Source organism: Trichomonas vaginalis, chromosome IV (assembly GCF_026262505.1).
Source record: "Trichomonas vaginalis G3 chromosome IV, whole genome shotgun sequence".
Lineage (NCBI taxonomy): Eukaryota > Parabasalia > Trichomonadida > Trichomonadidae > Trichomonas > Trichomonas vaginalis.
This window is the reverse complement of record NC_067206.1, coordinates 10,787,666-10,801,119: the sequence shown is the minus strand read 5'-3', so window position 1 is coordinate 10,801,119 and position 13,454 is coordinate 10,787,666. Positions and strand designations below refer to the sequence as shown.

Sequence of the window (13,454 nt, the reverse complement as noted above, 5' to 3'; positions counted from 1 at the left end):
ATTGAACCATCCATAGTAATGCAGTCAATTCTTTTGATTGGGAAGTTTAGAGTCTTTGCCGAATATCTTGCCACCAAATCACTATAGATGTTAGGGTCCAAAGAGAATGAGTTACAGTATGTAATCATTTCAAAGAAGTTTGCATTCTTCTTAGCGAACTTAATAAACTTGGTACCAAATGATATCGTACTCTTATCGGCAGTCCAAGTTACAGTATCAATAACTTTGATACCTTCATAGATAGGAGTGAAGTGATTAGTGATTGGAATATAGCTTGTAACATTGGCTTGCATGTTCGGTAATGGTAGAATATCCTGATAACTTAATGGTGTCCAAACCATACCAGCAATACTGAACTTAACCTTAAGTTGTAAGTTACCAGCAAACGCTGGAATGAATCTAATGTTATTAAGTACTAGGAATCTTCTTAGGTCAATCTTGATTGGTACGTGGAACTTTAATGTAGTTGCACCACTAATTGGTTTATTGAACTCAATAATCTGTCCAGAACGAACTGTATCACATCTATTGAAAACATCTTTATGTCTAGCCTTACTAAATACATCAACTTTCTTAATAGCTTCTGTTGTAGATGCAGTAGAAGTAATGTAACCTTCTTCTCTAGCATTATCTTGTGTATAAACACTTTTACCATTAGCGATTAATTGATATGATTCAACAGCATAGAATGAATCAATGTATCCCAACCAAATTGCTGGAAGATGTGCACATGATTTGCCACCAGCATATTTAGTATCAATTGCTTTAATTGCTGTAACATTTGATCCTGTAGGAGCGGTTTCAGTTTTTGATGAAGTTGCTGTCTCAGCAGCTCTTTCTTTATATACTTCACCATCATATTTAGGAACTTTTTCATCAGCTGGTTCAGTTTCTGTTGTAATTATGCACTCACCATCGACATAACCACTAATGAACGTATTATATAAGTCAATCATGTTCTCACCAGGTGGTGATATGTTAAATGTAATATAACCGTTATCAATAGTATTTGTCGGCATAGCTGGCACTTTTGTTGGGACATATCTATGGTTAGTATCTCCAATAGGAACTGCCCCATCAACTTGATCGAAATAATATCTTACTTGTCTGATGGAATCAGCAATACTGTATGTATTGAGGTTATCGTTCAACATCTTTCTCAGCTATAAAAAATTTACAATCTTCTTATTCTTGGGATTATTCGTCTTACTTGTGGCTGAGGTTTAGGAGGTTCTGGTTCAGGCTCTGGTTCATCATCGAAGTGTATTCTTTTCTCTTCCATTGATTGAACATATTCTTGATTCTCTTTAGTTTCCTTCTCACGTTCAATTGGGTCCATGTTTGGTTCATTAACTACACTGTTACGTTCTAATATCTTTGTCATCATCTCTAACAACATTTTATTAGTATATGCTTGTTCTTCTTCTTTCTTCTCATCAACTTTAGGAGCTTCTTGAACAACAGGAGCTGGGGCAGGAGCTGGTGAATTCAATGGTGCCTTTCTCTTTCTAACTTGAACTGAACCATTCTTCATATGACAAACATAATATAATGGATGTTGTATTCCTTTAGCTTCATTCAATATGATTGATTGCTTTTCACTTGGTGAAAGTTTTGACGTCATTTCTATCCTAATAAAATTTTTACTCCTAACAAAATGACTGAGAATACTTTCGACAGAGAAGCACTCAAGAAAGAACTTCGTGAAGAAATACTTAATGAACTCAAACCAAAGGAACAACCAAAAGAACAAACACAAGAAGAGAAACCAGCTAAACCAAAGCGTAAACTCACAGAGAAACAATTAGCTGCATTAGCAGCTGGACGCGCAAAGAATCCACGAATGATTGCAAAGAAATTGAGAGAAGAGGAAGAAGCTAAGAAAAATAATAAGTAAGTGTTTAGAACTTTAACTTACGTTCAAAAGATGACTTCGTTGAAATAGTGAAGTCCTTATTTTTGTTGAAGCATGGTTTTGAACCAATGCACAAGTCAAAGGTTATCTCATCACCTTCATAAAGAGATTTGTACAATTCTACGATGCTATATTTTTCCCCAACTTTCTCAGGGAAGAACAAACCTTTCTTCTCGTCATAATGTACTTGTATCGCATCTGGGAACATTTGGTTTGCAGTAAGTGCAATTACGTCCTGTGTGATTCCCTTCATTCGACAGTGGAAAGCAATTTCCTTGAGGTCATTGGTTAATTCGTCGAGGTAGGTCTTCTTTCCAACGAATATAGATCTTTGTGCCTTAGACATATGTCCTGCAGTAATCTCTGCAAAGTCTGAATGAAATTGACCCAGTGTTTTTCCAATGAGTTCTCTGTTATACCTTCTCTTGTATTCTTCTGCTAAAGCATTTAAGTCTTTCTCATACAAGTGTAAGCTGTCGGTATCTTGATAGAACAACTTCAAGCCTAAATCTTCTGCTGTGAAGAATACTTCATTCATGATTCGTTTGGACATAGAAAGGATTGAAACGCCTAATGGACAATAGTTGAAGTGACGAACGATAGGTTTAAATGACTTTACACATGAAAGTTCGGAATCGGGGATGAACTCTATTGTCTGTATGTCATTATAGTTCTTAATGATATAGTCAGTGAGCTTATTGTCCTTGATGAAACGAATCTTTTTGTCAATGGGCTTCAATATCGTCTTACCATAGATACTGTTCAAAAGAAGTTTGATGATCTCTTGTATCGGATTACCTTCCTTCTTATACTTAGCACGTAATTCGAAGAGCTTCTTAACTTCATTCCTTATTGTCATGTCCCTTTTTCCATCATAATAGTATCCATCAATGACTTTGCATGAGATCTCTTGGAACTTGATCAGATCTTGAAGCGTAATGTGGTCTACGAACATCTTGCAGCATGTATTGGAACTTCTGGCAACATGTAAGTCAGGGTTGATGTCAGGATTGACGACAATCAATGGGAATGCTGAGTTCTTACCGATCGACAAGATCTCGATCTGACAGTAAAATCCTGAGATGAACTTTTCCTTTGTTGGTTCAGCTTGGTCATCATCAAAGAGATGCTCCAACAAGTATTCACTGCTCTTCATCTCTTCTGTCATAACTTTTGGAATTCCTTCTAAACAGTAAAGTCTAGCAATTGCTGATGGATACAATGATACAGCATCGAAGTCAGTGATGAGTTCTCCTTCATTGTATTGCTTCTTGTTCTCAGCTACATGCATCTTCCTCCTTGAATACACTTGGAAATATATTCACGAGGTTTTCCTGCAAGATCAAAGAGATTACCGTTCTTCCAATATACTCTCTTCTCAAAGAGTTTGTTTGAGATAGAACTTATTGAAACATAATCATAAGCATCTATTTCAAACTCAGTCATGAGGTCATTGCGGAACTTAAGAAAGCCATCTCGTAAAATGCGTACATCTTGACCGCAATAGAATGACGAATAAACTTCCATGTCAAAGTGTTCATCATCAATCTTGCAATCTTCAATCTTCTCAATGTTCTCATTAAAAGCTTCAATATCTTTGACATGATTCATGGCATCATCGATGTTACCAACTTTAGTTGTATTAACTAACTCTTCCGTGTAGTAATTATATGGGAAAACTTCTTTTTCACCACTAGTGAGGTGAAACATTTCAGGGAATCTTTCCAACTTAGTTGAGATGATTGCATAAGAGTCTTTGAAGCAGAGAAGTTTTCCTTTGTACTTTCCTTGTATCTGCATCGTTGTGAACCTTTGATGATTGGAGTTCCTGTAATCTCTTCTAACTGAGACATGAGAAAAGTGACATCGTACGATAAGTTGTGGAAATAAACTAAACTCTTATCTGGTAAAGCTTCGAGGAATTTTGACGCACAGTCACTTCCCCAAATTGATGTATAACCATCATCGTCATCTTCCATGAAACAAATGTTGTATGCTTGTGAATGTTTCCATCAGTTGATGCTTCGAAGTCAGCAAAGAAAACATGTTCTCTTGGGAACTTCATGTCTTTCTTCGTCTCTGAACTCCAATCTTTCTTCACCCTTGCGCAATAACGCTCATTGTATGTGAGGTCAATCATTTCTTCAAGGTTCTCATTATACATTGTTGTGAAGTATGTGCAAAGTTCTCCTGTTCTAATTGGTTCGAAATAATTGTTAGCAAACAAGAGTTCAATGACTTTTGCAAGTGGTGTAACTAACTTTGAGTTAATTGCATACCTTGTTTCATATCTTCTGTTAACTAACATCTTCTTCTCTAAAGTCCAATCCTTGCACAACTTACAAACATCTTCATAGTTCTTGATGAACATTGAACTTATTGGAAGCTTTTCGTTCAACATGTAGTGGTCATACATTAATAAAAGCTCTACTGTCATCTTTGGAACCTTATTCCTGTTTCTTTGGCAATAACCTTAATCTTTGACATCGGAAAATCTTTGACACGAACGATTTCCCTCATATGATTAATTGTTGCTTCGTCAACACCAGCTTGAATACAAGCGTAGATGAAACATGAATCTTTCATCATCTTCTTTGCTGTCTCTGCATTAAGTTCGTTGAAGATCTGATACCTCTCTAAGTTAATAGGTAATTTGCATGTCCATGTCCAAAGCTGACCATTACGTGACCTGTTTCTCTTCTTTGAATGGTTTTGTTTGATGATCTTGAGTGCGATCTTTTCTTGACCTGCTGCTCTCATCGTATCTAACATAACTTGTTCTTCAGCTGTGAGTTTATATGGTGTGTGCGTTCCTTTTCTCAAAGCAGAAGCATCAACATCTGAATAAGCTGTATAGTCAAAGATCTCGATCTTCCTTAACGAAGGAATACTACAAAGGAAGAAGTCATAGTTTGATTCAAGGACTTTAGATGCTAATTCTTGTACTTCTGCTATTGGAGCTTCATTAAGTAACTGATGAACTAATGATCCCATTGTATTGATGTTCAAAGACGCAAAATGTTTCTCTTCTCATCAAAGTCGTAATAGAATGTCCACTTCTGTTTGAAAAGGTCTATCTGTCCAATGAACTTTGCCATAACTCTTGGAAACATCTTGTTGAAGTAATCTTTTCCTCTTGGACTGTATTGATCAATGTTAAACATCATGAATCTTTCTCCTGCTTTAGTTATTGGGTCTAACCATTTCTCATCAGGAAGTTTTTGACCATTAATGTTCTTAACAACGTAAAAGGCATTCTGTATTTCTTTGTATGCTAATTCGCTCTCATCAATCTTTGGTGGAGGGTCTGAGTATATTGGTTGCATCTCCATTAACGCTCTATTATGAGATCTCTGATCGTGATCTAAAGCAACTGGGGAATTTGAAGCTGGAACACTCATGACACCATTGTAGTCATCATAGAAGCTCTTAGCATTCTTGAAAATATCTGCTGCACTTCCTGTACCTCCTTGATTCTTAATTGCCAGAGCTAATTTATTGGTAATGTCTTTAGCTTTCTTAGACATTTTGATCCCAAACATATCAAGCATACCTTTCTTATCTTCTGGTGAAAGGTTATTAACTAATCCTTTTATAGCATTGAGCATGTTGGTCTTTTATAACCGATAAAAAATATACGTTATTTTTTTAATCGTCATCGTAATCATAATCGTACGAAGATTCTGTATCATCATCACTAATATCATTGGTTTCTCTAACTTCTGGCTTATCTGGTTTAATCTCTATCACCATAAACATTGGTGACAATAATCGTACAGGCTGATCTTGGAAGTCAACTAAAGTAAACGTAACATTAGTTAGTTCCCAAGGAAATGCATCTATCCATGGTGAGGATTCCTTACATATAAGAGGTTTACCAGGTATCCAGAACTCATTGATGTTATAACATGTAGATCTGTACATGATCTTTCTTCGATCATCAACTTGGTCAATATTATTGAACCCAGAGATGACAGACATTGATGAACGAAGATATAACTGATACCCGAAGTTGAGCATAGGTGGTTTTGGCATTTGTAGATAATAATTATGTACAATAGGTAGTTCTATTCCATATGCACCTAAAATAAGCTTTGCTCTATGTGAAGCATCTTTTAAATAAAATTTGTGTCCTACGTCCTGTGACGTAAATTTTATTTGATTCGTAGTACTGAGTGAAACTGTTACATTATGTTGACCTTTTTTCTTGTTATAATAATCAAACTGTTTTGTTACAATCGCTTGTAGTTTTGATACAATTGTATCCATATCAAATGAAAGAGCTGACTTAAATGTACACACCTTTTCTTCTCCATTTTCGTCTAACTGTAAGACAAAATAATCTGTTTCGTCACAAACAATAAAGTTCGCCATAGTACTGACACTTTTTACTCTCATCTTTATCTTACTTGGATGCCCCATGTTAGGATCTGCTTGAAACTGTATTGTCCCGTAGTTATTAGGATCAGTCGATTGTAGATAATACATCATTTTTATATGTAGTAAAAGAATGAGTGTTGTTCCATATGCATATGAATGTTATAAGTCTAGCGTACTTCAATATAAAGAATATTCTCTGAGAATTACTGATAACGCTTTAGTCATACATAAAGAAGGTGCTGATGATGAAGACATTACCATTGGTCCAGGTATATTACCTATCGAGCAACCAGATGGTACAATTGTTGAAACAGACATAAGTCAATACCTTCAAGAGTTGCAGAATCGTGTGACAAGAGTTGAGAATAATTATTTAGATGCTCCATTCTTCAGAACTGATAAGGACTATATGTTTTCATGTATGGCGAGTAATGGTTTGCAAGAAACTCGTGAGGTAAATATTAATGAAGCATTAGAGACTATAATATATCATGTCAAACGGTTATTATCGATTGACCATGGAGTTCATTTTGATCCAAGGTCTACACTGTTCAATATACCAATGATTGAAAACAGTCATTTAACATTTAAAGAAGATACATTGTATAATGCTTTAAACACAGCATTTGCTTATATATTAGGTCATGAACAAGTACAAAATAGTGGTATTGCAATATACTTAGATAAAGTTATGTTAAAGAAACCATTGACATTCACAGAAGATGGTCCAAAAGCAACTGGTATTGTTGGTGATGGAACATTATTGACGAAAGAATACTTAGCAAGTCATGTCGGAGAATTTTTCTCCACTAATGATAGTATCAGTACAACACCAGAAGTTATTTTATTGAAGAAACCAATCACATTTGATGCTGAAGGAAAGACTAAAGCTACTGGTATTGCTGGTGATGGTGTTATTCTCACTAAGGAATACTTGAAGAAAAATATCAATGACTTCGTTGAAGTTGTCAAAGATAAAGAATCTGGTCTTAAATTCAATCCTTTATCATTCATCTTTGACATAGCAAACGCCGGTGCTACTGCAGCCTCATGGATATCATTACAAGGTCAAATTGATGCATTATGGACTTTTATTGGTGCAAGAGATGGTATTCAAACAGTCACTGCAGCTTTAGAGTTAATACCTGGTGGTAAAGGTGGTTTTGTTCTAGGTTTCAAAAATCTTGTTACTACTGTATTGACAAACGCGAAATCTGCTGTAGGTTTTACCATACATAACGCGAGAATGTATTGGCAATTAGGTACTGCTTGGTTACGTGCAATACCAAAAGATGCAGATGATAAGAAAGAAGATCAAGTTGACCTTAATGTTCCAACTGTTATTGTTAAACTTCGTGAATTATATCCATCATTTGTAGAATTCATCAAGAGTGTAAATGATTCAATCAGTACTAATAGTATTACTTTAGATAAAGAGTTTCAAGGGATAGATTACATCTTTTGTTCGCTTGCTGAATTAGCGAAGAAAGTTGAGGAGAACAAAAATAATGGAGGAAGAACTGCACTTGAGATTGCAAACAAAGCTGACAAAAGTTATGTTGACGAAGAGATCCGTAAAGTTACATCTAAAGAATATACTTTACCACAGTCTGTCATACTTAAGACAATCAAAGGTCCAGAGAAAGATATGTACCCAGGTGATGGTACAACAGTTAAAGTTAATGAAAGAGTTTCATTCCCATCTGGTATTGATGCAAAAGAAGTATATATTAATGGTGAAAACATCAATACAACATTGATTCCTTTGAAAAATAATGAGTTCACTGAACCTTTGACAGTTAAATCAATTCGTTAAAGAGAAGACAAACCTGTTATAATCAATAAAATAGGAGCTGATAATGACCAACCAGTTCAAATCAAGAAAATAAGAGCTGATGACATAATATTGAACTATACCCTTGGTTCAAGTGCACCTTTAGAGAATCCAAGTACAAGCGTAAAAGATACACTAAACTCCTTAAATAGTAAATGTATGAACATTGAAGGTCATGCCAGAAACTTTGAAACACATGAACTACCAGCAATGTTAGATAAGAAAGCAGATAAAGAACATACACATAAATCCTTCTCAACTGTTAGAACAGACGACATAATATTGAACTATACCCTTGGTTCAAGTGCACCTTTAGAGAATCCAAGTACAAGCGTAAAAGATACACTAAACAATTTAGATAACAGATGTATGAACATTGAAGATCATGCCAGAAACTTTGAAGCATATGAACTACCAACAATGTTAGATAAGAAAGCAGATAAAACAGAGCTTCAAACATTAAAGACTCAGATTCTTGAAACCATATATCCTGTTGGTTCTATTTATACGTCAATGAACTCAACAAATCCAGCAACAGTTCTGGGTTTTGGTGAATGGAAGCAGATTGTAGACAAATTCTTATATTGTACTAATAATTCAAAACAAGCCGGTGGTTCAAAGAAAATTAAAGAAGCAAACCTTCCACCGCACACTCATACAGGAACTACAAACACAACAGGTAGTCATTCACATTCAATAACAAAAAGAGGTTATACAAATCTTGCAGCAGGTTCGGATAGACAGGGAATGCATAGATATGATATTTCAAGTGACCCAGTAGATTCAAGCGCAGGTATTTTCTGTGGAACCACAGGAAATCATTCACACACTTTCACAACAAATCCAACAGGCTCGGGTGCAGATTATATGCCACCATTTGTGACTGTATTCGCATGGTTCAGAGCTGCTTAACTCAAGATCACGATCACAAACTGTTTCTCAGTATGAATGAGTAGCTCTATTTTTACATCATTACTGAAGTACTTCTTTTCTTCATCAATGACAGAAAGAATGTTTTCATCATCTTTTAAAGATCTTACCAAAGTTAGATCTTCATCAGAAAATCTCAAAGAAAGACTCATTTATGCACTAATAAAAATATAGCTAATTATTTTTTATCTGAACTTTTTATCAGGTATATAAAGATGTCTGAACATCATTTGAAGTTCTTTAAGATCCAACAGTTAGTAGATGAAGTGAAGAAGCAAAATAAAACAGCAAAGAGACTACTTATATGCTTACCACAAACATTACGTCAAGGAAAGTATGGTTATAGTGCAAGTCCGATCATGATCTTTGTCGATAAGCAGAAATACACAAATGAAGGTTTAGCTAATTTACTTAAGTTTGAAAAGATAGCTATAAACATTCCTGACCATTTCTCAGCGAGAATAAACCTTGACAAGACTAAAAGTTATTGTTTATATGTAGATCTCACGAAATCAACAAAGAGTAAAGACAAAGAATATAACCCAGTTGAACTTAAGACAATGGGTAAGAACTTACTCAAAGCTGCTATCAAACCTGTCGAAGAGATCGACATTGAGGATGAAGCAGAAGAAATAGATGTAGATCCTGATGCATTATAAACGATAAAGTTTATTTTTGGAGGAAGATGGTGTCAGACCCTTTAATCTGGTATGCTTGTTCTAGGTAATTGCAGAAACCTAGAAAGATTGGTATTGGTCTGAGTTTCATATCTGTTCTCTCATCTCTCCATTGAAGCAAGTAGATTTTCATGAAGAGTTCGTCTGGATTCTCAGGTTTTGGTACACACTGATCGAAGATCTGTATGACCTCTTCATGACCGTACTCCCTATGGTCAGACATGAGTGTTAAGAAGAACATTTGCATCTCCGGACCAGGTTTGTCATTTATGCAACGAGTGGGTCTCATTGACATTTTTGTCACTTTTTATTTGGTCCAATGGAAGGATTCGAGTTCATGCCACTTGCCAGCAAAGAAGATGCAGAAGAGGTTGTTGTTGCTGCATGGAATGCGAGCTCACACGTTGACGCATTCCATGCTTACCAGGATGACCTCGAAAAAGAAGGTCGAAAGCTTGGAAAGATCCAAATGTTGCTTGAGTTCTTCCGTGGAAACCTTGCACAGAAGTATGAGAAGAAAGAATAAACAACTAATTATTACTGAGCTTAGCTCATAAATGTATGTTTTTACTTTGATCAGATCTTAGATCTCGTCGGGATAAGCGGAAAGGATAAAGTCCATGAGTTGGACTTTTGTCTTAATGAGTGGTACTGCACTCATGAGTATTTCACGCTTGTTGGAGCCCATTGGAACACGACCTTTCCAATTCCTCATAGATCTCAAGGCAGAGAGCGTGAAGAACTCAAGGACAAAGAGTCTTTGAGACTTGGTAAGGAATCCCTCATCATCTCTTTCATCCTGGAGGGTCTTTGTGGATGCAGTGGACTTGATCTCGTCTTCCTCGATCGGATCATTATCATAATCTTCATCACCCTTCTTCCTAAACGTCATCTGCTCTCTCTTGTAGTCATTCCTGAGAGCATTGAGTCCAGCTTCAAGATCTTGTGAGTTCTTTGCAGGTTTGTTGAAAGTTTTCTTTTCCTGCATTTGCTGTATAAGCTGGGTTTGCTGTTGCATCATCTACATCATCATTGCCATCATATCTGGTGTTGGTGATGCTGGAGCTGGTGTTGTACCGTCTTGGGACATTTGGTCGTCGGTTATGTCTTTACAAAAAATTGCTTTACAAAAGCTTGCTTTACAAAAGATTGCTTTACAAAAGACGTCTTGACAAAAGCTTGCTTTACAAAAGATTGCTTTACAATAGCATTTTCTCACAAAATTGAATACTTTTGCTTTACAAAAGATTGCTTTACAAAAGACGTCTTGACAAAAGCTTGCTTTACAAAAGATTGCTTTACAATAGCATTTTCTCACAAAATTGAATACTTTTGCTTGACAAAAGCTTGCTTTACAAAAGACGTCTTGACAAAAGCTTGCTTTACAAAAGATTGCTTTACAAAAGACTGCTTTACAAAAGATTGCTTTACAAAAGACTGCTTTACAAAAGACAGCTTTACAAAAGCCATGACTGATCTTCATCCAATTTGTTTAATCGAACTTAATGAAGTAGTTTCTGCATATCTCCTGCATGTATTTGGAAACGAGAAGAGAAGACAACTCACCAAGGTTTCCAGACGCCAGATCCAAAGACTTGAAGCAACTGCAGGAGTAATCCTTAGCTTTGAAGAAGGATTAACCAATAAGAAAGATGTCATTGACTCCAAGCGTGAAAGCCTTGCTGCTTTCTTACGCAAACACCCATGGGTCGATGTTGATCTCCAAACTCCTTACCAAGGACTCGTTGAAACCTTCACGACCTACAGACAGCTCCTTGACAGACCTGAGCAGAACCTTCTGGTCGAACGTGATGGCACATTAACCCTACAGACGAGTTGAGAAGAAGAAGCTCAAGAGTAAAACATTCATTTACAAATACTTTTGAATTTTTTTCATGAGTGTTCACGTTAAGATCAATGATGAAAACAAGACTCCATGGGAAGATATCATTGATGACATAGAGAATGACCTTGATGAAAACATGATGGGAGCTCAAACGTCAGTTAAGGTCAAACTTGGTGAAGTTCAAGAAAAGATCTCCGAGATCAATGCAAAAATATCACTCTTAAGAGGTTGACGTTTATTACAGAAGCTTGGAGAGAACTTTAAGCAAACTTGAACGTCAGAACCAAAGTCTCATAGTTGTGCTCCAGAAACTCAGTCTCATGCGTAAAGCATATAATGACTACCTACATGTAAGAGACTTACCTTCTTATTCTACTCCAGATCTCGACTTTTCCGATATAAGTCCAATCCTTATTGATACAACACTTACGATAGCAGGGATGCTTCCTACATATCCAGAATATGATAACTTACCTCAGCTCTTCGAGTATCTCAAGAAAAAGTTCATGATCTTATTATGCGAGACCATGAAAAGACAAAATACCAGAACAGAACGAGAACAGAGCTTACTAATAGACTTATTATATAATACTAAAGAAATAAAGGAGTTTTTATTCTAACTTTGGTATTTTTGGGAAGAACTGATCTGGATCATATTTGTCAACCACAGGTTTTGGTATCAAAAGTCTCTCTGGTTCTTGGACGTCTGGTACTGGAAATGGTTCCTTTGGTTTCCTAGCTTTTGGGAGATCTAAAAATTTTCTTGGTCTCTTTCTGTGTAAGTGTTGTCCATTTTTATCAACGAATGTGAGCTTTCCGTCGTCAAAGATGAATGTCGTCGCTTCTTCAGTTCCCTCATCAACTATTATCTTCTTGATCTTTCTCTTCTCCATTAAGAAAAAGTGACATATATTACTTCATTTTTTTCTGAGTGTTAGGATTAATTAAACCTCTATCTATAACATGCTTTCTCATAGAAAATTTCTCTCCATATCTTTTTGTCAATATCTCTATAAGTTCTTCTGTATAAGATTTATCACTACTGAAGTAAATAGATGGATAATTAAGGACATCAAAGGTTTCTACAGTATCTTTAAGAGTCCATTCATCTCCATACTGTATAGAATAAGTATGGAAGTATGGAGGATCACATATAAAGAAAACATTGGGAAGATCTTTATACTCATTGAAGAGTATTCTCCAATCTTTATGAACAATAGTTAAACCTTCAAGATAGTCATCTATGTTTTCACCAAATAAGTTAGTATATCTGAGGTATAACACTTTCTTCATTAATGTGTCAAGATCATAGTATTTGTATGCTCCAGAATAGAGAAGACGTGAACATAATGTATCCCAGTCTATGTATGGAGCTTTACTTATAACTTCTCTGACGATCTCTTTCTGATCAGTAGGAATTTTCTCATCTGGCTTAACATTTATTCTCTCCTTAAGTTCCTTAAGTATTTCATTCGTGTCATGAATGTGTTTCAGTCTATCAACGTAGTTATCATAGTCGTTAGCTATGATCGTTGCTTTTGGGAACATAATATGCAACAAATGAGAGATATAGAGAGAACCACCAAAGAGGTCAACGAAGACATAATCCCCTTTGATGTCTTTGAGTATGTCGATAAGATCTTTCCTGATCTTAGACTTATTACCTATGAAAGGTAAAGGAGGTTTGGTAAAAATCATTTATATGGTAATAAAAATAAGTGTTTACTTGAGACAATAACCTCTGTTGAGTTTGTAGAACAAGATCAGAAGTACGATCAAGTTCAAAACAACACAAATGGCTAGGATTGCGTTACCAACAATCTTTGTCTTTTCCCAGCAAGACTTCTTCTTTGGTTCATGTGCTGCTTCGAC

At 35.8% G+C, this 13,454-nt stretch overlaps 13 protein-coding genes and 2 pseudogenes across 15 annotated transcripts, besides 1 other annotated feature; 7 read left to right on the top strand and 8 right to left on the bottom strand.

The window, feature by feature from the left end:
- Window positions 1-13,454: part of a mobile genetic element that runs on past both edges of the window.
- Window positions 512-1,154, bottom strand: TVAGG3_0067950 (uncharacterized protein; the record flags this gene model as incomplete). The annotated part of the gene is made up of 1 exon (XM_051221564.1): window positions 512-1,154. A coding segment is annotated over one exon (643 nt), but the record flags the coding sequence as incomplete, so codon positions are not given.
- TVAGG3_0067940 (uncharacterized protein) lies at window positions 1,175-1,624 on the bottom strand (the record flags this gene model as incomplete). Its single annotated transcript, XM_001282998.2, has 1 exon — window positions 1,175-1,624. The coding sequence occupies one exon, from the start codon at window positions 1,622-1,624 to the stop codon at window positions 1,175-1,177; it is 450 nt and encodes a 149-aa protein (XP_001282999.2).
- On the top strand, window positions 1,658-1,897 carry TVAGG3_0067930 (uncharacterized protein; the record flags this gene model as incomplete). Its single annotated transcript, XM_001282997.2, has 1 exon — window positions 1,658-1,897. One exon carries the CDS (start codon window positions 1,658-1,660, stop codon window positions 1,895-1,897), a length of 240 nt encoding a protein of 79 aa, XP_001282998.2.
- Window positions 1,902-2,774, bottom strand: TVAGG3_0067920 (organellar and viral DNA polymerase type B; the record flags this gene model as incomplete). The annotated part of the gene is made up of 1 exon (XM_001286357.2): window positions 1,902-2,774. One exon carries the CDS (start codon window positions 2,772-2,774, stop codon window positions 1,902-1,904), a length of 873 nt encoding a protein of 290 aa, XP_001286358.2.
- TVAGG3_0067910 lies at window positions 3,437-4,316 on the bottom strand (annotated as a pseudogene). Its single transcript has one exon. A coding segment is annotated over exon 1 (880 nt).
- Window positions 4,349-4,909, bottom strand: TVAGG3_0067900 (organellar and viral DNA polymerase type B; the record flags this gene model as incomplete). The annotated part of the gene is made up of 1 exon (XM_001291668.1): window positions 4,349-4,909. The coding sequence occupies one exon, from the start codon at window positions 4,907-4,909 to the stop codon at window positions 4,349-4,351; it is 561 nt and encodes a 186-aa protein (XP_001291669.1).
- On the bottom strand, window positions 5,564-5,950 carry TVAGG3_0067890 (uncharacterized protein; the record flags this gene model as incomplete). Its single annotated transcript, XM_051221563.1, has 1 exon — window positions 5,564-5,950. One exon carries the CDS (start codon window positions 5,948-5,950, stop codon window positions 5,564-5,566), a length of 387 nt encoding a protein of 128 aa, XP_051106549.1.
- TVAGG3_0067880 (keratin-associated protein family) lies at window positions 6,426-7,166 on the top strand (the record flags this gene model as incomplete). Its single annotated transcript, XM_051221562.1, has 1 exon — window positions 6,426-7,166. A coding segment is annotated over one exon (741 nt), but the record flags the coding sequence as incomplete, so codon positions are not given.
- Window positions 7,321-7,431, top strand: TVAGG3_0067870 (uncharacterized protein; the record flags this gene model as incomplete). The annotated part of the gene is made up of 1 exon (XM_051221561.1): window positions 7,321-7,431. A coding segment is annotated over one exon (111 nt), but the record flags the coding sequence as incomplete, so codon positions are not given.
- On the top strand, window positions 9,275-9,718 carry TVAGG3_0067860 (uncharacterized protein; the record flags this gene model as incomplete). The annotated part of the gene is made up of 1 exon (XM_001286482.2): window positions 9,275-9,718. One exon carries the CDS (start codon window positions 9,275-9,277, stop codon window positions 9,716-9,718), a length of 444 nt encoding a protein of 147 aa, XP_001286483.2.
- On the top strand, window positions 10,056-10,262 carry TVAGG3_0067850 (uncharacterized protein; the record flags this gene model as incomplete). Its single annotated transcript, XM_001293001.1, has 1 exon — window positions 10,056-10,262. One exon carries the CDS (start codon window positions 10,056-10,058, stop codon window positions 10,260-10,262), a length of 207 nt encoding a protein of 68 aa, XP_001293002.1.
- On the bottom strand, window positions 10,320-10,724 carry TVAGG3_0067840 (uncharacterized protein; the record flags this gene model as incomplete). The annotated part of the gene is made up of 1 exon (XM_001293000.1): window positions 10,320-10,724. The coding sequence occupies one exon, from the start codon at window positions 10,722-10,724 to the stop codon at window positions 10,320-10,322; it is 405 nt and encodes a 134-aa protein (XP_001293001.1).
- On the top strand, window positions 11,205-11,544 carry TVAGG3_0067830 (uncharacterized protein; the record flags this gene model as incomplete). The annotated part of the gene is made up of 1 exon (XM_001292999.2): window positions 11,205-11,544. A coding segment is annotated over one exon (340 nt), but the record flags the coding sequence as incomplete, so codon positions are not given.
- Window positions 11,632-11,839, top strand: TVAGG3_0067820 (annotated as a pseudogene). The gene has a single exon. A coding segment is annotated over exon 1 (208 nt).
- On the bottom strand, window positions 12,593-13,280 carry TVAGG3_0067810 (phage tail repeat-like family; the record flags this gene model as incomplete). Its single annotated transcript, XM_051221560.1, has 1 exon — window positions 12,593-13,280. A coding segment is annotated over one exon (688 nt), but the record flags the coding sequence as incomplete, so codon positions are not given.